At 34.6% G+C, this 23169-nt stretch overlaps 2 protein-coding genes across 3 annotated transcripts; both read left to right on the forward strand.

The window, feature by feature from the left end:
• The first annotated feature begins 1039 nt into the window (after positions 1-1039).
• Positions 1040-5091, forward strand: LOC142608207 (methyl-CpG-binding domain-containing protein 5-like). The gene is made up of 3 exons (XM_075779937.1): positions 1040-1683; positions 4292-4414; positions 4523-5091. The coding sequence occupies exons 1-3, from the start codon at positions 1294-1296 to the stop codon at positions 4754-4756; spliced, it is 747 nt and encodes a 248-aa protein (XP_075636052.1). The 5' UTR covers positions 1040-1293; the 3' UTR covers positions 4757-5091.
• Positions 5092-7836: 2745 nt separating this feature from the next.
• LOC142607638 (triosephosphate isomerase, cytosolic) lies at positions 7837-16190 on the forward strand. 2 transcript variants are annotated; one of them, XM_075779205.1, is made up of 9 exons: positions 7837-8162; positions 9316-9391; positions 9469-9592; positions 10817-10901; positions 11048-11180; positions 11510-11604; positions 13687-13765; positions 15739-15821; positions 15918-16190. In XM_075779205.1, the coding sequence occupies exons 1-9, from the start codon at positions 8124-8126 to the stop codon at positions 15966-15968; spliced, it is 765 nt and encodes a 254-aa protein (XP_075635320.1). In that variant the 5' UTR covers positions 7837-8123; the 3' UTR covers positions 15969-16190. The 2 variants fall into 2 exon arrangements, with proteins under 2 accessions (XP_075635320.1, XP_075635319.1); XM_075779204.1 differs by having other exon boundaries at positions 8002-8162; positions 9451-9592.
• The last annotated feature ends 6979 nt before the right edge of the window (positions 16191-23169 follow it).

Consider the following 23169-nt stretch of genomic DNA (forward strand, 5'->3'; position numbering starts at 1 on the left):
GTCACTTCATGAGCTAGATGACCCTTTTGAGCCTGGACGACCCTTCTGGTCTTAGATGACCCTTCTGGTCTTAGACAACCCTTTTGGTTATGGACAACCCTTCTGCTCTTGGACGACCCTTTTGGTCCTAGATGACCCTTCTGGTCTTAGACGACCCTTTTGGTCTTGGATGATCCTTCTGGTCTTGGACAACCTCTTCGAATGCACTTATAAATTAAACCTTCGTTATGACCCTAGAAGTACAATATTCTGGGTGGATGATCCTTCCTTAGACGACTTGATGGACGAATTGGAGATAGGTTAGTTTTTTGTTCACTATCAGTATGTATATGATTTAATGAAACTAGTCCATTTTTTTTATACAAGATAGAAATTTCACTCTAGTTTAATCTAAATGTATATATATGTGAGATTTTCTCTTAGAAACTTGAACTCCGCCCTTGCCCCCCACACCCCACAAGCACTTATACTTGTGGAGTGAACATCGCCAAAAAAAAAAAAAATAGCCTTATGGCACATGCACTTTTTTTTTTGTCTATAGTCATAATTTTTTTTTTTTTAATTTGGATAAGTTCGTTTTGAAGACATTAATTAATAAGAGAGTGTCCTATTTTATAAGTATTTTATCTAAAATTGGAGATACATTTTTACCGAGTTGTCCTTAAGTTTTATTCTTATTAAACCTAGGGTCTAGGGATATTTTAGAATTAAAAAAACATCTGGTTCAAATAGAAAAAAAATAAAAAAAAGTAGTATAGATGGATAATTGCATTCTCTAATAACATAAAATATTAATAATTCTGACTTTTAATAATTAAAAAAAATAACTATTAATAAATTCAGCACCATACAAAACACTTTTTCTAAGCAAAACGTATTCTGGTAGAAATTAAAATCTAAAATGTAGCAGAGTTACTAAAAGCTACCCCAACATTTATTAACAAGTGGAATCCCATAAAAAAAAAAAATGTACACAATATAGTGTATCCTTGTTCCACCATTTTGTACATTCTAAAAAAACCAAACACCAAAAAAACAAAAAAAATCTCCCAAGAAGAGCTATTGGGTTTTTTTTATTTCTGCAATCCTTTAACCCCCAAAACACTTTCATCCAAGCGAAACGAAGCATTAGTTTTTCCAAAGAAAGAACAGTGTAGACTATAAACAAAGGGAAGTCATTTAAATCAACATTAGTTAAAAGTCAACAAACTCGGGAAATTCAAACCATTTCCTGATTTCATTTTCCGCCTAAGCCGAAACTTATCTCTCTCTCTCTCTGTTTCTCTCTCAAACATGTCTACCGCCGAGACGTCGGGTCACGATCCGAACTCGATCCAACAAGACCCGAAAAGACCCGAAGAAACCCTAGCTCCCGAGTTACCACCCGATCCTCTCCTCAAATCCGGGACCTTCATTGCCGTACCTCAAGACGCCACGACGGCTGAGCCGCCACCACAACTGCGCCGATCTTCCGACGACGCCGCGCCAGCTTGCTTGGCCGCAGAGAAGTCTAACGGGGAAGCGGCGCCGGTTGCGGCGGCTCCGGCTCCGGAGAGCGCCGCGTCTATGGCCGAAACTCCGCCGCGTCGGGCGCCAGCGGCGGTTCCGGATTGGTTGCCGGCTGGTTGGACAGTCGAAGATAGAGTTCGGAGCTCCGGCCTCACTGCTGGAACCGTAGATAGGGTAAATTTCATTTCTCATATTATTCATTGTTAGCTTGTTACTTTTATTTATTAACAATAAAATTCAATATTTGAATGTGTGGTGTCTGCTAATACTTTGTTTGGTTGCTGGGAAAACTCAACAAGAAAAGGAATTATTGAAAGAAATATTTAATTTCTTTTAATGTTAGAATCCAATATATATATTATCTTTTTTGTTATAGTCTGGGGTGATTCTCTTTGCTTGTTTCTACAGCTGAAAAAGCTGTTGAATGATAATGTTTCATGAATTAACTAACAAATATGAGATTTATGGTCGACCCTGATTACACCAAAGGTAGATTAGTATGTTGAGGATTCACAGCTGACCCCATTTGAGACCATGGCCTTGTTGGTAATAATTTATTACTTCTCGACTTTGATTTGTGTTTCTTTGGGGTCTTTTACTCTTCCTTGCAACTCCTTTACTGATTTTTATGTTAGTATCTTTTGTGCCCGTAAATTGGAGTATTCAAGAGTATATGGTTATTGAGTTGGGTTTTATATGATTTATGCCAATCATCCTCATGTCCTGTTCAATTTGTCCAAGCACGGAGTTTGGCTATGTTAAAGATAAGACATTGAAAATGACACACAAGTATAGTTAATTATCTGCAGATATATTGAGAATATTTCCTTGATGTTTATGTGAGCTTGATGTTGGAATTGTTCTCACCTTTTGGAAGTAATAACAATTAGGAGACTTCTCAAAAAAAAAAAAAAAAAGTAATAACAATTAGGAGCTTACCAAAAGCTGGATAGAGCCTTAGAGTTTTAACGGCAATATACCTTATGAGATCATTGAAAAAGAAGGACAATAATGAAGTTTTTAGATGGACAATCTTACTTCTTAGAGACGAGTCAGGTTACTGACCACCCTAGTAACTATTCAATTATTCTTTCTTTCTTCTTTCTATTCATGCTTTGGTAGTATATTATAATTCCTCAGAAGCACATTGTTTTTCTCTTGGAAATTGTGGTAATCCTCTGGTGTTAGAGGAATGCTATCATCCAAAATGGCCCAGTCTTGACTGAAGAACAGATCCTGACAGAGATCAAGAAAGATGTTAGTGGTCGACTTGAATTCAAAGTAAAATTCCCCAAATCCACTCTGAACAGGATCCTCCGCTGCCATTAAGGTTAAAAAACTCTATTTTGATATCCCACGCTCACTGATCTGAAGATGCTGCAGTGCATTACTGTCTCTGCTTAGTTGCTTAGTTGTATACAGGCTGCTTACTTGATGTCTGCCGACTGCATCTATCTGCAAACAAACATAGCAGCCTTCCTGCATAAAGACGCAGGTATTGATTGGGGATGTTGCAGATAGTTGCTGCTCTTGTTTTGCTTCCAGCTAGGGCTGCTGTTGTTTAATAGAAGCTCCTTGGTCTTTTGCCTTGCAAGGATCAGGAATGTATTAATGGAGTGATTTTGGCAAGCTGCTGGCTGTTTGTTGGACTAGTCTTCTCCTGTTCAAGTTCTCAGCTGGTGGATAGTTGATTTACATCTGTGGTTAATTAATATTTGATAGGATGACTTTGTGTAATTGTTAAAATTTTAGTCTATAGGGGGAACTTGGCCCGGTAGTTTTGCCAGTGGTGTGACCTCTCAGTCTTTTTATAGTTTGTTTTCTTTGTTTCATTATTAATAAAATCTCTGATTCATATTAAAAAAATAAAAAATAAATTATTTTTGCGGTAATGCTTGTATTGATTATTAAAAAATGAAGTTGAAAAAACTAACTAAATTGTATGATGATATGATCACTCTTAACTGCGATATGGATTATGAAGCAGGAAGATGGTACACCACCTAAGATGGAATATGGTACAATACTATAATGTAGGTACCATGAACTAATTAGGGGGCTGTTCTGAGGTATTTAATAGGAAATTGCATAAACTCTAGGTTTTATTTTCATGATCAGATCTTGTCTTAAAAATTTCTCCATGAAAGGGGATAATTTAGTAATCTTTCAGAGGAAATGAATCTATTCTTGCATCTGATTGGAACTTGGTGAGTTTATCCCATTTTTCTTGGCACAATTAATTTTTTTTCAAAATTTTTAAGGATTTTGGAAAGTAGTCTGTTGCTTGGTTCAAATGCTAAAACGTCTATCCTTTCCTTTAAGTTCTTCTTCAACGGACATTCATGTGGCTGGTGACAATAATTGGTTGTTAGGAAAGATTCTGATTTCTTTTTTCTTTTTCTTTTTTGGGGTGGGGGGGGGGGGGTGTCGGAGCAGGGGATGGGGTGGAAGTAAAAGACTAGATTCTGATATCCATATGGATGTGAAATAATTATGCCGTAGTTAGGTTGAATCTGCAATATGCAAAAAGGGGGTGTTGAATCTGAAGTGAGTTCCTTCTGTTTTGTTTGGCATCTAAAATGAATCATTTGCTGCAAATGTTGGTAAAGGACATTAATAAACATTCCCGTTTCAATTTTCAGTTGCTGTGATGGCCCCAAAATCCTGCAATTGTTCTATCTCATAAAATGTTATCAAATGCCATAGGTACAGAAGATGACATAAATATTCCGTTTGATGGTGGACTTCCAAAGAAGGCCTAAATTGTCTCTGTATTGTGCAGTATTATTTTCATTCAGTTTCAGGAAGCCGATTCCGGTCGAAGAAGGAGGTTCTTTACTTTTTGGAAACAGGAACCAAACGTCAAAAAAGGAAACCAAGTGAGAACTCCGATGCTGATACGATGGTGAGTTAACAGCAAATGTTAGTTTTCTTGAAGGTATTGCAAATTATTCCCTTTCACTCGTCCAATCTCCCTTCTAACATGCTTTTTCAATTTTCTTGTCTGTATAAGGAGGGCTCTGGGGGCCAGAAACAAAAGAAGTCTGACACGAAGGCGAAGACTTTTGCTTTGAAATTTGATTTCTCTAATGTGCCTGAGAAGGTCCAGTGGGTTCTCACAGATTTCTCCAAAGGATCCTGGGCTCCTTTTACTGGGGACAAAAAGGTGCCACAGACTACTGTGCAAGAATGGGAAGATGCATTCACAGCCTTCAGCTCCAAAAACAATGGTCAGAAATTGTTTTGAAAGGCATTTCCAAACCTTCCGATTGTATCATTAAGAATATCATCCTATACTGACCAATAGAAGTCTTTTTCTAATTCTCTTTTCTTTTCTTTTAGCTTTTTGGGTTGGTTTTGATGAAATTTTCGTTCGACAGCCAAGCTCAATTGAATAGCCATTTGGCATTTCTTTTTCTAGGTTGTAGGATGTTCTAACTTTTTGATATTCCCTTTTGTTTTGTTTTCTTTCTCCTTTTAATTTACATGTAACTTTACGATGGAACCTTGTTCAAACGAGTTTCATTGTTGCAAGAACTCAAGATCAAATGTTTAGAAGGTTTTCTATTTTTGGAATATGAATCAAGATGTGATGTGAAACGTTAATGCTCACTTGTGGCATGTGTGTTTTAGCAATTTTATTAACATAAAGTACATGCCATGCTTTTACAAAGAAGTCGAGAGCAATCTATGTTTTATACAGATCAGCAATCACTTTGATATAAGGTTTAAGTTTTGCTCATCTGTCCCTAGAATTTTATTGTTTTATTGATATGTGGTTGATTTTATGAGCAAAAGTATGTGGCATGTGTTCTTGCCGTATATTCTTACATATTACAAGCATAAATCATATTTAATGATTCATCATTGTTGGTGCTTCCCACAGTGGAAAGCAAATAGAATGGAGGGCTTTCGGTGCAAGCTTCACTTATTTGGAAAACTTAATGTACTGCACAGTTGTGCTTAAGGTATAGAATTTAAGTTTTTACCTTATTTTAATATGGTATTTATTCCAATGAAAACTCTCATATATATATATATATAATAAGTGAAACTGAGATAAACTCAAATTAGAATTCTAAATTAGAGTTCCAATTTTACGCCATGTGTCCTAAATTATTTATTCTTAAAAAGTTATATTTCTTAATTTTAGAATCAAATGTAGGATTATGTCATAAATATTCATCTAAGTGAGTTATTAAATACAAAAACCAACGAGTCTATAATAAATGAATAAAAAAAAATGCTTCACAATAATAAATAATAATAAAAAGTATGGACAATCTACATTTTATACCTAATCTAAAGAATTAACAAAATAAAAAGATGACTATCAATAGTATTTAAATTATATATATATATATATATATATATATATATATATATATATATGTGGGAAATGTTAACGAGCACCGAACGGTGCTTGTTAAGATTTTTTTTTTCTTTTTTTTCACTTAAAAAAAAGGAAAAAAGTTGTCAAAACAATTGTATGGTAAGAATTAACGCAAGGATGTGTGTGCCTAATAGTCTCATTGGAAACAAAGATGTCATTTATTTGTCAATATCTTCCTCTTCTTTTCTTTTTCTTTTTTTTTTAAAAAATTTAAGAAGGCAAGAAATTAATAGGCCAAATCATAGGCAAACATTTTTAAGTGTGTGTGTGTGTGTTATAGACAAGTATGAAGTACTCAAGAACTTGTTACTTTGTTCCTCCAATTGTAAACACAGAGAAACCCTGCGTGTGTGTCATAGGTAGGTATGAAGCACTCAAGAACTTGTTACTTTGTTCCTCCAATTGTAAACACAGAGAAACCCTATTGCTCTCTTCAACTCTTCTAAAGGATGATGAAGTCGTTGAAGATTTGTCATTTGTAGGTTGGGTTTAGGAGACTGGGTTTTAGGAGCATGGAATCTTTTGGAAACAAATATATATATATATATATATATATATTTTTTTTTTTTGAAAGATGGGTTTTAGGAGCATGAGATTTTTTGGAAACAAATATGTATGAGTACAAAATTAGTCTGCCCAAACCCACCAAAAACAATGATGTTGGATTTCCTAAACCCGATCCAAAACAATAGATATTTGTATAGAAAGTGGGATGAACAAGTATGGGCTTCGCCCGAGGAAACAGATAGGAAAAGAAAGACAAAAAGCTTAAGATTTTAATATATAAGTAGAGCTTCACAAGATTGCCCGAGAATAAAGTTCTTGGTTGTTACAAATACACTTCACTCTCTCTCAACTACTACTCTCTCTTCTTGCTGGATCCTTTTTATCTGAGAATCTCCTTCCTTTATATACTCCATGACATCTTGTATCCTATCCATTTATCTTTAATTCTCCCAAATCTCCTTAGGACATTTGTCCCACTAGACTCCTGGTGAAAGTGGTGGAAGTAACTGCTAAGCTGTAGATCTATTGTTCAGGTAATTTCTTCATTAATAAAGTTGTTGCCAACCATTCAATGTGAAGGAACAAGTGGTACTTTACAAGAAATATCCTACAAAGATCCTATTCAACCCCTGAGGCACCCATCTGTATCCATTATATCCCCACGAGCGCTCTGCCACTTCCCATTCTATTCCCGAACCACCTCACTCCTCGGACTGTAGATGCTCCTTCCAGAAGAGCAGCTGAAAGCTACAAGAGTGCTACCCATCTTTAGTCTTCAAGTCCCCACAAAATATATTATTTTATTTAGCATAAAAATTATTATGGAAAATAGTTTTTTTTTTCTAATAATTTTGTTTTGAAAACACGTGTTTCTAAAATATGATCTCAATGTAAAATTTGAAATTTCAATGTTTAAAATCATGAAAACACGATTTTTAAAAGTTATTCTTCCAAATAATCTAACCACAACAATAATTAATAATAAAATATGTATTATTTTTCCCAAACCATATAACATGTCTACTTGTTTTTCTTTCACCTATTACTTTTTTAATATATAATTTGAGAATTAAACAATGAATTTGTTTTTAATAGAGTTTGTAACTTTGTGTGTCAATTCCTTATTAAAATAAAAAATAAAAAACTGACTTGGTAGCATTTTATTGGAAGGATTACGAGTTTGTATTGAATCATTACAAAATTTAATCTCTACCCCAAAATGCATTGGCCATTGCAATATGCATTTGTACATACAAAATTATGTACTAAAAAAACAATTTTCAAGGAGGAACAATGAACAATTTAAAATATAAAGTACGAAAAAAGAAATGTATCCAAACTTTAGGAATTAGACAATATTTTAAACATTTTTTTTTTTGTTGAGTTTTAAAACTTAAAAAGCCCTATCTAAGTACTTTTAAAACTTTACATAAATTAATGGATTTTACAAACATATACCCTTAAATCATATATTAATATATTTTTTAAAAAAGTTTTTAGAGAAAATGAAAAATTGATTAACTTTTTTAAATAGCATTACTATTTTCAATTTCTTAATAAAATTTTCCTAAACTAAAAACTATAAAACCTTCTCCCTCTCTCTCTTACCGACAATTGACAATCACTAGTCACAGTCACAAACCCCCGATTTAAAAGTGTAGCTCTTGATCGCAAAATCAAAGCAAAGGATTCATTGAAAAAAAAAAAAAAAAAAATGGGCAGGAAATTCTTCGTCGGCGGCAACTGGAAATGCGTATGTCTCTCTGATCCTTCTTCTTCTTCTTCATGATCATCTATATATTATAATCCTTTTTATTATTATTATTATTATTATATATTGTTATTCTTTTTCAATGAAAAACATTACTCTTTTTAGTTATGTATTTGTGGCGGTCGATTTTACTTGGCCTCGTGTTTCTAAAATATGATTTCAACTAAACTTTGTCGTTTCAGAAACATGATTTCAGTTATATAGGGTTGTCGGTTTGAAAATACGATTTCAGGTAAAGATGTTGCGAGTCCAGAAACATGTTTTTAGCTAGTTTGAAAATATATGATTTTAGCTAAATTTAAAAAACTTGATTTCTGTAATGTGTTGGGTTCGATTTTACATAATCTCAGTTAATGTTATTAGTTCAAAAACATGATTTCAGTTTATGTTTGGCAATCGATTTTACATGACATTGCGTTTAAAAAGTATGATTTCAGTTAATGTTACGAGTTCAAAAACTTGATTACAGTTGTATGTGGCAGTCGACTTTACATGGCATCGCGTTTAAAACAAATATGGTTTCAGTTAATGTTATGAGTTCAAAAACTTGATTTCAGTTCTATGTGGTGATCGATTTTACTTGACGTTGTGTGTTTGGAAAATATGATTTCAACTAAACTTGCGAGTTCAAAAGGATGATTTCTTTTAAATGTGGCGGTTGATTTTACATGAAATTGTGTTTTAAAAATGAGAATTTAGGTAACATTATGAGTTCAAAAACATGATTTTTAATCATGTTAATATATGAACTCACTTTTTGTAAACATGATTTTATAACTACCATAGTTTTGAACCCATAGATAGTATTTGAATGTAAGTCATTTACATAACAGCCTTTTTGACAAAACCCCTGAATAAGAATTCTTGTTCTTTGCTCGGGTTCTGGATGTGGTAAAAGAGACTAGGTAACCTTAGTGCTGATTTTTTTTTTTTTTTTTTAATTGCTAGTTACACATTCACCTAGTGGTTCTTGAAACATATGCATTATGCTCTCACCCTCCATCTTGTTCACACAAGGAGGGGAGATATGAGATGCCATTTGAGCTAGAACTCATTGGCGACCTCTGTTTTGAATTGTACGTAAGTTTTTAAAGAATAATGAGTTGAGAATTTTGTGACTTTGATTGTGTTGCAGAATGGGACAACTGAGGAGGTGAAGAAGATTGTTACCACATTGAATGAAGCTGAAGTTCCTTCTGAAGATGTAGTGGGTATGTTTTGTTTGAGCTTCTTTGATGCCCATAATATCCTTGTTTTCAATATGGGTCAGATGTTTTGTTTCTTGCAGAGGTTGTTGTAAGCCCTCCATTTGTGTTTCTTCCTTTTGTAAAGAGCTTATTACGGTCTGATTTCCAAGTCGCCGCACAAAACTGCTGGGTCCGCAAAGGTGGTGCTTTTACCGGAGAGATTAGGTATGTTCAATTTCATTTATCACTGTAGTGCTCAGCATTCAGTTTTTAGATAGAATGATTTTCCAAATGATCAGCCATGGTTTGCTAGTTACTATAACTTTTGCAGTTTAAAGTAACTTTGTGTGGCAAATGTTAGAGTAAAGTCATTGACCATTATTGATGTTGAGTGGGCTATCTAAATGGATACTCGAACTTTAGGTTGTGTTTGGTACAATGTAAATTGATTTCCGGAAAACATTTTTTGCATTTATAGGTGTTTGGGGCGGCAGAAAATGTTGGTCAACTGGAAATTGTTTTCCAGTTGACCGTAAAATAAAGGAATTTATGGTGAAAATTGGTTTACGCTTTCATTTTTTGTAATTCATTTTCCGCCTCTCTTGAAACATATCAACTGAACCCCCAACCCCAACCCCCAATGTCTGCCACCCAACCACCAGCCCCCACTAATTTCCTCGGTCTCTGGTAGCCAACCACAGCCATTGGCTGCCACCAGAGCTGGTCCTGATCATGATTTTTTTTTTAATCTAAAATTTTCTTAAAAAAAAAAAATTATATATGTGCTTGGAAGATGAGAAAATGTGAGAAAATAGTAGAAAGTACGTTTTTCTTAGTATTTTCTTGAATGCAACCAAGCAATGAAAAGATTTTCAGGAACACAACCAAATGCTTGAAAATAATTTATTTTCCGTAAAATATTTTCACCTGAAAATATTTTCCGTTGAACCAAACACAGCATTTTACAGTAAGAAAATATTTTCCGTTGAACCAAACATAGCCTTAGTTCTCACATTTCAGTAATTAATTCTTGAATGTTAGAGGTTTTTGTTTTATGCAGTTATCCAAGAATTATAATTTTTTTATAAGTTTGATTAGTTTGTTAATATTATCCAAGGATAAGTAATAACCTTTCCTCCTCTCTTTGAAACAAAGGATACTTCTGGCTTTGTCAGTGCTTGGAATAAGTGGATTTTTTCACCACTTTCAAGATCATTCAGTGTTGTTCCTAAAATAATCTAACATGTTTCCCTCTGTGGTGGTTTATATGTAATTGAAACTTCCTTTTCTATTTTCACGTCATAAATGGAAACCAGGTTGATTTCTAATTCTTTTTTTAGTCTATGTTTGGGTTTTCCCCTCATTTTCAGTTTTTACTATTATTGGTTCAGGTTTGGTGTAATGATTGTTTTTATGTAAAAAATGTGAAGCTGATGTCTCTTTCTACAGTGCTGAGATGCTTGTCAATTTGGGTGTTCCCTGGGTCATCCTTGGTCATTCTGAAAGAAGAGCTCTTTTAAATGAGACAAATGAGGTAAGCAATGTTGCATTGGTATCTTTTCATATGTTTATTTTTTGCCTAAAATTTTTTTGCTCCTGTGGTGGTGCTTGTGTTATAAATTGATGTACTGTTTGTTTTGCAGTCATCATAATCTCTCCTTTCTTTGCTTCTCTTTGTAGTTTGTTGGAGATAAAGTTGCATGTGCACTATCTCAAGGCATAAAAGTGATTGCTTGTGTTGGAGAGACTCTTGAGCAGCGAGAATCAGGATCTACCGTGGCCGTTGTTGCTGCTCAAACAAAAGCAATTGCAGGTACCTCCTAGTTGTACTAACAATGGAAAAGAAAAAGTTCCTTCTTTTTTTGTCTGTTACTTTAAATTTTCTTATCTATTTTGGTTTAAGAGACAGTCTTTTTAGAATGGTGCCCATGGAAGTTTCTTCCGAATGTAATTTGGATTAAGAGATGATTGTTTGTAAATGCATAGAGAAGTTTACACAACAATATTTGGTCGAGGATCTTTCTATTTTACTCGTACACATTGGTTAACAAGCTGTAGCTTTTGCATATTCTGCTCCTTTCTCCTTCAATAATCTATACCGTGATTTTATGGATGAATGATCCCTATACTATTCTCTTGCAGATAAAGTATCAAATTGGGCTCACATTGTTTTGGCCTATGAGCCAGTTTGGGCCATTGGAACTGGAAAGGTTGCAACCCCTGCTCAGGCTCAGGAAGTAAGTATGGCTCTGAGAATGTTTTAATCTATCTCTTCTTTAATTTGAAGTTTAACTGTAATAATTTACTCCGGCAGTATATCAATCTAGGTAGATAGGACTCTTATTCCAAATAAGTTGCTCAACTCATGTGCCCAATCCTCTTCTTGGCATATCTTAGTGCTTGGGGGCAAGTGATGCATGAAACTAAAGTTGGGCTCTTTAAAAGATTCTCTATTTATTTAATCTAGCAAAACGAGAAGAAAGGAATCTCTTTCTTTCAATCCCCATAACAGTAAAAGAGAGAATAAATAAAGACTGAATAGCTCTGAAGTTTATATTTAAAAGAGTTTTGGGGAATACCATATAACGATCAGGGGAGCCACTATAGTAACATGAGCTATGCTTTTCTGACAGTTTGATCTCTTTATGTATGATACATTAATGCCCTTTTTCATAGCTACTCATCTGGTAGGATGGGATAAAGTTTGTGTGTCCATAGCCAATGGTGGATTAGGGATAAGGAAACTTACTACTTTCAATAAAGCATTATTGAGGAAATGGTTGTGGCGGTTTGGGAAAGAGGAGAATAGGCTGTGGAGGAGGGTGGTAGCTTCAAAATTTGGGGAAGAGTGGGGGGGATGGACCTCTAAGTTAGGTAGGGGAGTGCATGGGTGTGGTTTGTGGAGAGGTATTCGTATGGGCTAGGAGGACTTTAGCAAAAATATTCAGTTTGTTGTTGGGTTGGGGAATAGAGTGAGATTTTGGCAGGATGAGTGGTATGGAGATCAACCTTTTCAAGTTGCTTTCCCGAGGCTGTATGGCATTGCTATTGACAAGGAGGCTTCTATTGAAGCTTCTTTGTCAAGGGAAGGGACAGAGGATAGAAGAATTTGGAATGTTTGCTTCATTCGGGAATTTAATGATTGGGAGATGGAGGAAAGGCTGCGTTTTCTTCGTATCTTGGGAGCCAATACCCCGCTAATGGATGTTGGAGATCGGTTGAGATGGAAATTGAAGCCTAATGGGGATTTTGACATCCGGTCGTATTATAACAAATTGCGGGACTCACCCTCAATTGTCTTTCCTTGGAAAGGGATATGGAGAGTTAAGGTTCCTAGACGGGTTTCTTTCTTTGTTTGGTGTGAAGCTTGGAATAAGATTCTAACAGGTGATAATCTGAGATTGAGGGGCTTGGATTTTGTGGATTGGTGTATTATGTGTCGACATTGTGGGGAGACGGTGGATCACTTACTTCTTCATTGTGAGATGGCTTATCGGTTATGGAGTGGCATGGGTCATACCTAGATCGAGTCTAGATTTGCTTTTTTGGCTGGTGGAATTGGTTGGGGAAGCATTCATCTCAAATCTGAAATTTAGTTCCGTTGTGCATTCTATGGTGTCTTTAGAAGGAACGGAATCGACGGACTTTTGAGGGTTTGGATAAGTCCAGTGATTAGATGCGTGCTTCGTTTAGTGGAACTCTTTTTGATTGGTCTCGGGCTTGGGGACTCACGACCAGTGATTCTCTTCCCTCTTTTCTTAGTTCTCTTTCACTTTTGTAATTTTGTAATTGTTCTGCTGTTTGGTTTTTTTTTTTTTTTTTTTTGTATTTTGTATTTTTCCTGCTTTCTTTTTTCATTCTTGTAATTTTCTGGTTTACTCTGTGCTTTTCTTGCATAGAGTAGCCTTTCATATATATATCATTCTTACTTATCAAAAAAAAAAAAAATTCTTATTAACTATTAAGACTACTGTCTATCTTTCTGCTACATGTATCAAAGCACAACACAGATTGTTTATAATTCATCTGCAGACATAGGGTATTAGGGTGCACACATGTTTATTACCTGCAGTTATATCTTTGTGTTAGCTGTGTTTGGAACATTGTGTTCCCGTCCTCAAGTCACATGAGAGAGTTGCCATATCTATACGTTTTAAGCTTTGCGGGTTCTCCTATCCATTATTTTTCTGCACACATAATTTCAGTAACAGATTATAGTAAATGGAGATCATTTATATGTATTCACAAAGATGGTGTTGCATCAGGTTGTTTCAGAACAAAATTCTTTTTTCACAACATTTTATGGGTAATTCTTCCAGGTTCACTTGGAATTGAGGAAATGGCTTCATGACAATGCTGGTGCTGAAGTTGCTGCATCAACCAGAATTATCTATGGAGGTATTTTTCCCTGCATTAGTATTCATATGCAACCACTTTTTAAAATTCTTTTGCTTTTATACTTAGTCAGTATATCTAAATAAACCAGCTTCATATAAAATCAAGTTACTAATGGCCATGGGCCACCATGGACTGGCTATGGTTAAGAGCAAATATATCTATTGAGAGGTATATACATATGTGAGTGTGTGTGTATATATAGCAGGATGATTTTATTTGTAGGTGGACCATTCTATTTTAGTTCTTCTCCACATTTTTACAGACTGTTCCAGGAATTTGCATATTATCTTTCTACTGATATTTTGATGTGGAAAGATATTCTCTCTTCACCACAGATTCTCGTCTTATTTTCTCGAAAAGAATTAGATCACCATCGGAAACTTTCAAATGAGTAATGCTCTCTGTCCCATTATTCTCTCAAAACTCGTCAATGACATACCAGTTGGCTACTAGGAAGCATGAACACTTCTTTGAGGATGCCGTACCCGTGTTGTATCGGTGTCATATCGGTGTAGTACCGGCTGTGATATGTTATAATTTTTCAGAAATTGCTTGTGTCACCGTGTCTTACCTATACCCGTGTCCATGTCCGTGTTCGTGTCCATGCTTCCTACTTGCCTATCTTGAGGAATAATTTTATGTAGGGATGATTACGGTCAAGTTGGTTCAGGATTGGTATCAACCTGCCACTTGTGACTCATTTAGGCTAGGAAATTCCCCAATTATCAGTCAAACCGTCCCAAACTCTCCTTCAGTTTCAAGGTTCAGCTTGGTTGGATATCAGATTGGGGTTACTCAAGGCTACAGGATTGTCTGCACAGAGTTAATGCTTCATGTTTAGGCAGATCTGTGCTATTGTTGTCAATGATAGAGTGGCCAAGCTTCGATCTGACAGTAGTGGAGACTTGGAATACCGGGTGTGTGTCACGGTCAGGGATTGGATGTTGAGGCTTCATTGATTTGGCTCTTAGGTGTCAGGTCTGATCTGGATGGAGAGGGAGCAAGTTCAATCATGTAAGGGAGAGAGGATGGGATGGGGCGTGTGTTACATGTCAACTAGTGGGAGGTGAGAAATCTGAAGGCCCAGTCAGAAAAGGCACATAAAATATATAGGTAAAATAACTTTCGAAGGGGGCTGGTCAACTCAATCTGATTGGGTTTCCTCACTTGAAACCCACTGCTGACCGTACTCTTTCTCAGAGCCAACCATTCCAATTGGTTTAGACTAAATCAGGACGTTTTTTCTCAGGCCCGGGGTGGGTTGATCTGCCCTAATTATATGTGTGTATGCGCGTACATGCATATATGTATATGAGAGAGAGATTGTAGTAGTAATAGTGCACATGTTGTTGGTTGTTTGTCATGTGTTTTTTTGTCAGAATAGTAGTATATTTCTTGTATTTCTTTTTATTATTATTTTTTTCTGTTCTTGTAATTGCACAGTAATGTTGTTGTGGGTAAATCAATTGGTTCACATAAAATATACTCCATTGGGCTGAACTAAATGTTTAAAGAGGCCAACTTTTAGCAAGTTGAACCCAGTTTTAAAGATCTTGAAGACTAAAAAGTGGGTATATGGCAGCACAAGATGTCAGCTGCATCCTATATCTTCTTGCATAATTACTTTTCCATCTCTAACTCTTTATACTATTACTACTAGTTCTAGAATTGGATTGGTTTGCCTACTCGAGAACTATTCCAGTTTGTATCTCTTGATATATCTAATCAGATATCAGACCAACAACCAACCCTGGCTGGCTTGTTTAGTTCAATTTAGAGTTGCTACCAAAACCAAGTTCAACTCATTTATGATGTGGATGCTTTCCTTGGTTTTAGTGGTCTACCCGTCATAAACATAGCTATTCCATTCATTAGAGTGAATATATGGTTCCACTACCACCATAGCTTAGGAAGATGTTTTAGATATCTAACACAGATGTGCTACGTTCTTACCAGAATTATATCTACTGTAGGTTCTGTAAATGGAGCAAACTGCAAAGAATTGGCGGCACAGCCAGATGTGGATGGATTTTTGGTTGGTGGAGCTTCCCTTAAGGTGTTTATTTCTCTTTTGAAGTCATTATTTTGACTTATATGGTTTCTTGTCCATAGCTTTGGTTGACTAACTCTCCTGTGGACAATTCTTTTACAGCCAGAGTTCATTGACATTATCAAGGCAGCCACTGTGAAGAAGAATGTTTGAAATTCAGGACCATGTGTTGTTATGGCTGCCTTCATGCTTCCTAGTGGAATGCTTAGTGGAAAACTTGTGTTATAATTTTGTAATTGTGGTCTGTTCTTGGAGATTTTAGCCAAGCATAGTTTCAAGAAAATTATAATAAGATAGTTATCAAAAATTATATAAAACTTTTGTATCTTTGTTTGTGTGATTTAAGGCATGGATCTCACTTCAAAATTTTAAGACTTATTACCTGATTGTGTGGACTTGCTGCTGGTTGACTCTTTATGTTTTTGATTACTGCTTGAAAAGAAACCAATTGGTGATGGCTTATTTAATAATAAGTAATAACTAGCGGTCAAAGTGGAAGGAATTTACATTATGTTCAGATTTATCTTTTCTTATTTGTCACATCATTATTTTTAGATCCATCTCTCAGCACACTTCCTACTGTGTAAAAGAGGTAATAACTTAAAGAATTAATACCTAATCAGGTTGTTTTCTCACTGGATATCGTTGTCCACTTCTTGTCGATGCACAAGGATGCGACTTGTATATGTTGTTTGCGAGGAAATAATTTGCTTATTTCCAAAGCTTATTGTTGGAGTAATTTCCTTCTTGTGTTGACTGCTTGATTGAACCGCTTAATGGTTTCGGTGCATGCCAAGCCCATTGGCATTATCAACTAGGTAAGATTTCCACCACGTGTTTTTTCCTTTGCTCATTTTTGCATCCACTTCCTATCAACCTTGCGCTATACACCTCACTTTGTACAGCTTATGAATTGTGATACTTAGGCCTGTCTGGTAGAGGAACGTTGTTTGTAGTTTTTTTAAATACGTGTAGGTAAATAGTGTGAAAAAATGTGTAAGGTTGTGTAGGGGGTGTTTAAAAGAGTAGTTTAAATTATGCTGTTTGAGTGTTTTTAATATACGTGTAAGTAAAAAAGTATGTAATATTGTTTAAAATGTATAAAAATATGTTAAAACTATGGTGTCTAACACCCCTTAAAAACTGAAAGGGAAAAGGTGAACTTGAAGTTTAAACCTATCTATCAAACAGCCCTTACAGACCCATTGCCTGTCGTCGTATTGTCCACACCTTTGTGATTTGACTGATTGCGAAATCTTTGATAGATTAGACAAAATGTTTTTTTTTTCCCTTTCTTTTTGGCAAAATCGAAGACTTTTTTGCTACATATGGTATGACAATCAAATCAAGAAAGCACGTCGAAACAGCGAGGCCATATCCTAGCATTAGAGGGGAAAATGGCCTCACTTCATTTATTATCTTTCTGTTGATTTCATCCTCACTATCATTACTTGGCTACCATGAAAAGTACTATGCGAGGCTGATAAATACCATCCTTTCGAAAATCAAGCTCAATTCTCGTATTCATGTTTTACTTACAGCATTCTTATTAAACATCTTAAAAATACTATTTAGCCTCTCAAATTTTAATTTTATAACATATAACACACTACTTTATAATATTAGTTATATCAAAACTTCTATTTTTTTTACCATTTCATTTAAATAATGATTTTTTTTATTTTTTAATAATTTTTTTTATTTTTCCTCTCTCTCCTTTGTCTCTCTCTCCTCTGTTTCTCTCTGTTTCTCGCAACACCACCGACACTACACTACCAACCACCCACCAAAAATCCACCACCCATACCATAACCACTACCAAAATATCACAGCAGAAAGACACCTCCACGTCCACCCACAACCACGGCATCCACTCACCACCACCAACCACAGTAGAAAAAAAGAAAAAGAAAAGAAACCTTCACTATCGCCGCCACCAGCAAACCCACTAGCAGACCCATCACGCCAAACCTCCACCATCGTTATCTTCTTCCACGGCGCAGCTTGACGTCCTCATTCGCACCTATAAATCAAATCAAGACCCACCCCAACCAAGTCAAGACCCAAAATCCCAAAACCAGATCAAGACCCAAAATCAATCCGACAACCACCACGTCCTCCTTTGCACGATCAGAGCCCAATCGGACCCAAGAAGAACCACGCAGAACCAAAAAAAAAAAAAGAAACCTCCATCGCCGCCACCGGACCACGGCCATCGAACCCACGATCCATGACCAGAATCACCGGACCACAGCCATCAACATCCCACAATCGGCAAGCACAATCATCGGCAAACTACTCGGCGAAGCACAGAGAGACAAGAGAGAAGAAAGAAGTGAGATGAAAGAGAAAGATAGAGCAGAGAGAGAGCGTTGAGTGAATAAATAAAAAAATCGGCTTGGCTTGATGCGTCGGCCTGGGTTTCGTCAGAGAGGAAGGCAGAGACATCGAGAGAGAGAGAGAGAGAGAGAGTAGAGAAATGGTGAAGAAACGGAATGAGAAAGAAGAACTGAAGAAGTAAAGAAAGTGGCCCACAAAATAAATAATAATAATAAAAGTTTTATAATTGTGTGAACAGCGCGGTCTCAAAAATGAGATTACACTGTTCACTAATTGCAAAATTTATGCTATTTATTAGGTTTGATGGAGTATTTTTTAAATATTTATAAAATTTTATATGTTAAATTTTAGCATTTATAAAAAATTTGCCCACCTGAATAAGAATGCTCTTACCGACGTAAAATTCCCAGGGGAATTTCCACATATGTTGCCTTTTGATTCTCCTTTATATTTTAAATTCCAACCACTTTTCTACAGACTACTTTTCTTGACTTCGAAAAAGCAAACTTGACTTCTTGAGTGCCCTAAACAGTAAAAGATGTACTATAATATTAAAATCTGAAACATCTCCACCGCCATGAACCATTCTTTTTGTGTTTGGTTTCACTTTAGTTTTATTGTTTGGGTGGGCCTTCTTAGCATTTTAACTTCTCCATGCACTTCCATGTGGTTGCTCAAAACTTTTGTTTGATAGAGAAAATTCACTAAAACCCTACATGGTTTTCATAAAATACGGAACTCTCAGAGATTTGAGATATGGTATTATATTATATATAGATCATTAAATATACGTGAAAATAGATAGTGAAGTACTTATTTGATAGAAAACTCCCATTTGATGAAAAATTCAGATGCTCATAAAATATGGAACACTCCTATTTTTTTGATGAAAAACTTTTTGTAAAAATAATTTTTCGAATTTTTCAGTATTGGATAGTATCAGAAAAATGAGTTAAAAAAAAAACTATTATTGGTCTAAATAAAAAGTATAGCTAATTTTTAGATATTATTTTTCACTAATTTTTTTTGAAAAATAATTCTAAATAAGAAAAGTTAGAAAATTGTTTTTCAACTCATTTAAGATTACTAACAAACATAGGAAAACGAGATAATTTTATAGAAAACGTTTTTCAAAAAATGACTCATTTTCTAAAAAATATTATTGACAAAACATTAGAGTTACCCATGTGTTATGACATGAGCTCACTATTTATTTTCAAGAATGCCTAACCATTTAGGCACAAAACTTTATCACTTTGAGGTGAAATGTTATATTTAAAATGAGAGTTTTGTACACTAGACTAGAGTATAGACAACTTTTATATAAGTAAGCTTGACTCCAAGGAAAGAGAGGAGAGTAAATTCGAACTAGAGATATTTGCTTTACAAGGCATAGTTCCAAACAAATTATGCTTTCTCAATCAAAATTGATTAGCAACTAAGAATTACTCGTGATTTTTTTCCCCGCTAATAAGGATGTCTAGAGCTCTTCAAGCCAATGGTGCAAGGTCTTTGACAAGGAAGCCATGGCCCCCAAAAATTTTAAAGAGTCTCATGTATAAATCAAAGAAAACATAAATACATGTGTGTGTGTATATATATATATTTATTATTTATTTAAAATATATAATTTATATAAAAATAAAAGTATAAGGTTAATTATATTTATTAAAATATAGTCACAATCTCATTAGTGATAAGTAGTATTTACTAATTACTTAACTTGATTGAACATTCATAACATTATAATGGACATAGTTATCGTAACAATTATCTCAAATAATCAAGGTAAAACAAACAAACAATTTAATCATTTCACCTAATTTGTGGCTTGTAATATAAAAAAAGATACTTAGTTTTTGGATTATGATTTATGTTATTACTTGTCTAGTGTCTAAATATTATTGATTAAAGATAAATTGAAAATATTAAATCCTTTTGTCAATATTTACACAATAAATATATTTTTTGTCGTACACATCTTAAAGTTATAAAGTATACAATTTACATTTTAAATTGTTTTATAATACTCTGTTATACTACTATACACGGTAAAAACATAGTATATATATATTTTGTTTGGTCTCTTCAATTGCAAATTTTTAGCTCCGCTACTACTTCAAACACCTTACTAATTCTCTCTCTCTCTCTCTCTCTCTCTCTCTCTCTCTCTCTCTCTCTCTCTCTCTCTCTCTCTCTCTCTCTATATATATATATATATATATATATATATATATAGAGTACCAATCCTATTACACATTTGATAGTTATAAGGAAAGATTTTTTGGAGATAACCCCATGATACTTGACTAGAAGTTTCTCACTCAAAACCTTATAAATCTTATAAGGTCTTAGAAATCATTCGGCGAAACTTTGAGATTCACTCATGGTTTCTATATGCATTTGTTTGTGGGAGTATGCCTCTCACTCTCGCTATCAACCAGATCTCTATTACAAGAGAAAGAGTCAACACCCACCAGGCTATATAATGGGCATCATGCTCCTCCACATGAGGCGACCTCTTCATCTGAAAGAACTCTGAAGCTTAATTTCTTAAACCCCAATGATTATATATAGACCAAATAACTATAGTACAGAACAGACTGCACAACATCGTATGGGACGTTACCCCATTCTAGTACAGAACTTCTTTTCCGTCAATAGGAAGCTGCAATTATCAAAATTGAATCCCTTTCAAAGAGAAAGAATCTTATATGTAGTTATCTAATCCTTTGACAAAACGCACTTTACTTGTATTTAGATTGATCTAGGATGTGTTTAATACTTTAAAGAATATGTTGTTCAAGTCTAGTATTAAAATCATGAAGATTGGACCAAGAAACAAGTGAAGAAAAGGTGTTTACTAAAGTTTGACACCTGCTGGACAGTTGCTCGATAGCTGCTCGACAGATAACTATCTATCGAGGTTTAATGAGGCTCGACAAATACTATCTATCGAGGTTACGGAAATCAGAATTTTCAGATCTAATTTTTGGGCCAGGCTTTTGTATTTGTGTAGGGTTTATTTTCTCACAACCCTAGACATATATAAGGCATATTTTAGAGGCCGTCACATAAGAGAATACAAGGAGAACTTATGCAAAAAGTGACCGAAGCCTTATTCTCTCTAAAAGAAGCTACTGCGTCTCTGTGCCTTAGGATTTTGTAATCAAGTGCTTCTAGATCTTTATTGTTAATGGAGTGAAGAACTTTGCAGCCAACATTCTTCCTTCTCAAGTTGGTGAGTGAGTCACGTACTGGGATTCGTGCAAAGGAGTTAGTCACGTACTGGGATCCGTGCATTAAAGGGTGGCATTCATATATTGAAGAGTTCAGAGGTTCTGAAGCGATAGAAGGTTTCTGCTGTGAGTTCATCTACGAGGATAGTAGAGTCTAGGGACAAAAGTTTTGTATTAGATCTGAAACTTCTCTTTACTATTGTAAATTGCTTTTCGGGAATGTTTCCCCCCAGGTTTTTTTACTGTGAAACTGGTTGGTTTTATTGGTTTTCCTGGGTTATCATATCTTGTCTTATTTATTTTTCCGCTGCACTTAGTTTTGACATGATATTGATGTTTGTTTGTTTTAACAAGTTTTATGCATAATAAATCTAATTAACAACTTGAATTTAAAACTTGTTAATTCTATCAACCGGGGTCTAAATTTTCCAACATTATACACTATGTAATAGCTTAGGTAATAATTATGTTTTGAATATATATATATATATATATATATATATATATATATATATATGTAAAACATATATTGAAGCTGATGGTATCTACAAAAAGTTCAATAAATATTACATATGTTATGCCATTTACTTATTTAAATGGAGTGACAATTTGAGACCCAAACAGTTCTTAAATAAATTATTTTTAAAATTATAAAAATAAATAAAAAAGAAAAGAAGAAGAAGAAGAAGATTAAGACTAGGTGCAACTGCATGGACCAAAATAACTCCCAATGACTAAGATTAGAGGTTAAAAATAAATATAAAAATAAATTTCAATCTCAATCCTTAAATCAAACATTTTTTGAACTTTTTGAATTTTTTTTTTAAATTTAAGAGATGTGATGGAACGTTAATTTTTAACTCTGAATTTCAACTACTGAGATGCTATATCCGATGCAATATCCTAATTAACTCAATTGGTAAAGTTTTTTTATTGTATTTATTAAAAAAAATTAATGAGTGAATCATTTGTTAAAAGGAAAAAAGATAAACTTTCCAACTACTTAATCCATATTAATCTATGCGAGACAGTAGAATTTATAGTTCTAAGTTGGCATGATGATGGCTTCACATGAATTTTAAGAACTTTAGGTATATTGTCATTCCCAGCCGTCGTATTATCTTTATCTTGCACCATATTAAATTTCAGTGTTTAAATAATGCGTACATGTTGCCCTTCTTGATTCCTTTGTTGACTGTTGAGCTTGACTCTCTGACTATTTCTTTCCCTAGCAAGAAGAACAAGGAGGAATGACTCTGAGTACTGTCAATCTCGTACGGGGGGACACAGTTTTTTTTTGTTTGTTTCATATTTTCTTTCACATGTGAGGTTACAAGGAAAATGCAAGATTTAGGCAAAACAGCATTATTTTGACTTAAATAATATACATGCAGAGAAGACTAATGATTAAGAGTATGAGTCTAAGTAGTTGATGTTTTGATGATGATTAGGAATTTAACCTAATTCCTAGAATATGTGACATGCGAAAAAAAAAGAAAAAATTATGTAAAAAACAATTATATGACACAAATTTTAAGTGGTTTAACAATATGCCTATGGATACGAACTTGCATCGATTGCATTATACGAAGAAAAAAATACAGAGGTAGCTGTGATATATAATTTTCAATTACATCAAACCATAATACACACACGCACACACCAAACAATGGATCCAAAATAGGTTAAAAATCAGTCCAAAACATGTCCATGAGAGCCAAGTCTCTGCTTCATGGGCTAAATCTTAGAAAATCTAACATTAGGAAGTCGCTTGT

Source organism: Castanea sativa, chromosome 8 (assembly GCF_040712315.1).
Source record: "Castanea sativa cultivar Marrone di Chiusa Pesio chromosome 8, ASM4071231v1".
Taxonomy (NCBI): Eukaryota; Viridiplantae; Streptophyta; class Magnoliopsida; order Fagales; family Fagaceae; genus Castanea; species Castanea sativa.

Coding starts and splice junctions, on each gene's coding strand:
- LOC142608207 (XM_075779937.1), top strand. CDS start 1,294: ATGTCTACCGCCGAGACGTCGGGTCACGATCCGAACTCGATCCAACAA. Junction 1,684..4,291: donor CTGCTGGAACCGTAGATAGG/GTAAATTTCATT, acceptor TGTATTGTGCAG/TATTATTTTCATTCAGTTTC. Junction 4,415..4,522: donor ACTCCGATGCTGATACGATG/GTGAGTTAACAG, acceptor TGTCTGTATAAG/GAGGGCTCTGGGGGCCAGAA.
- LOC142607638 (XM_075779204.1), top strand. CDS start 8,124: ATGGGCAGGAAATTCTTCGTCGGCGGCAACTGGAAATGC. Junction 8,163..9,315: donor TCGGCGGCAACTGGAAATGC/GTATGTCTCTCT, acceptor ATTGTGTTGCAG/AATGGGACAACTGAGGAGGT. Junction 9,593..10,816: donor GCTTTTACCGGAGAGATTAG/GTATGTTCAATT, acceptor CTCTTTCTACAG/TGCTGAGATGCTTGTCAATT.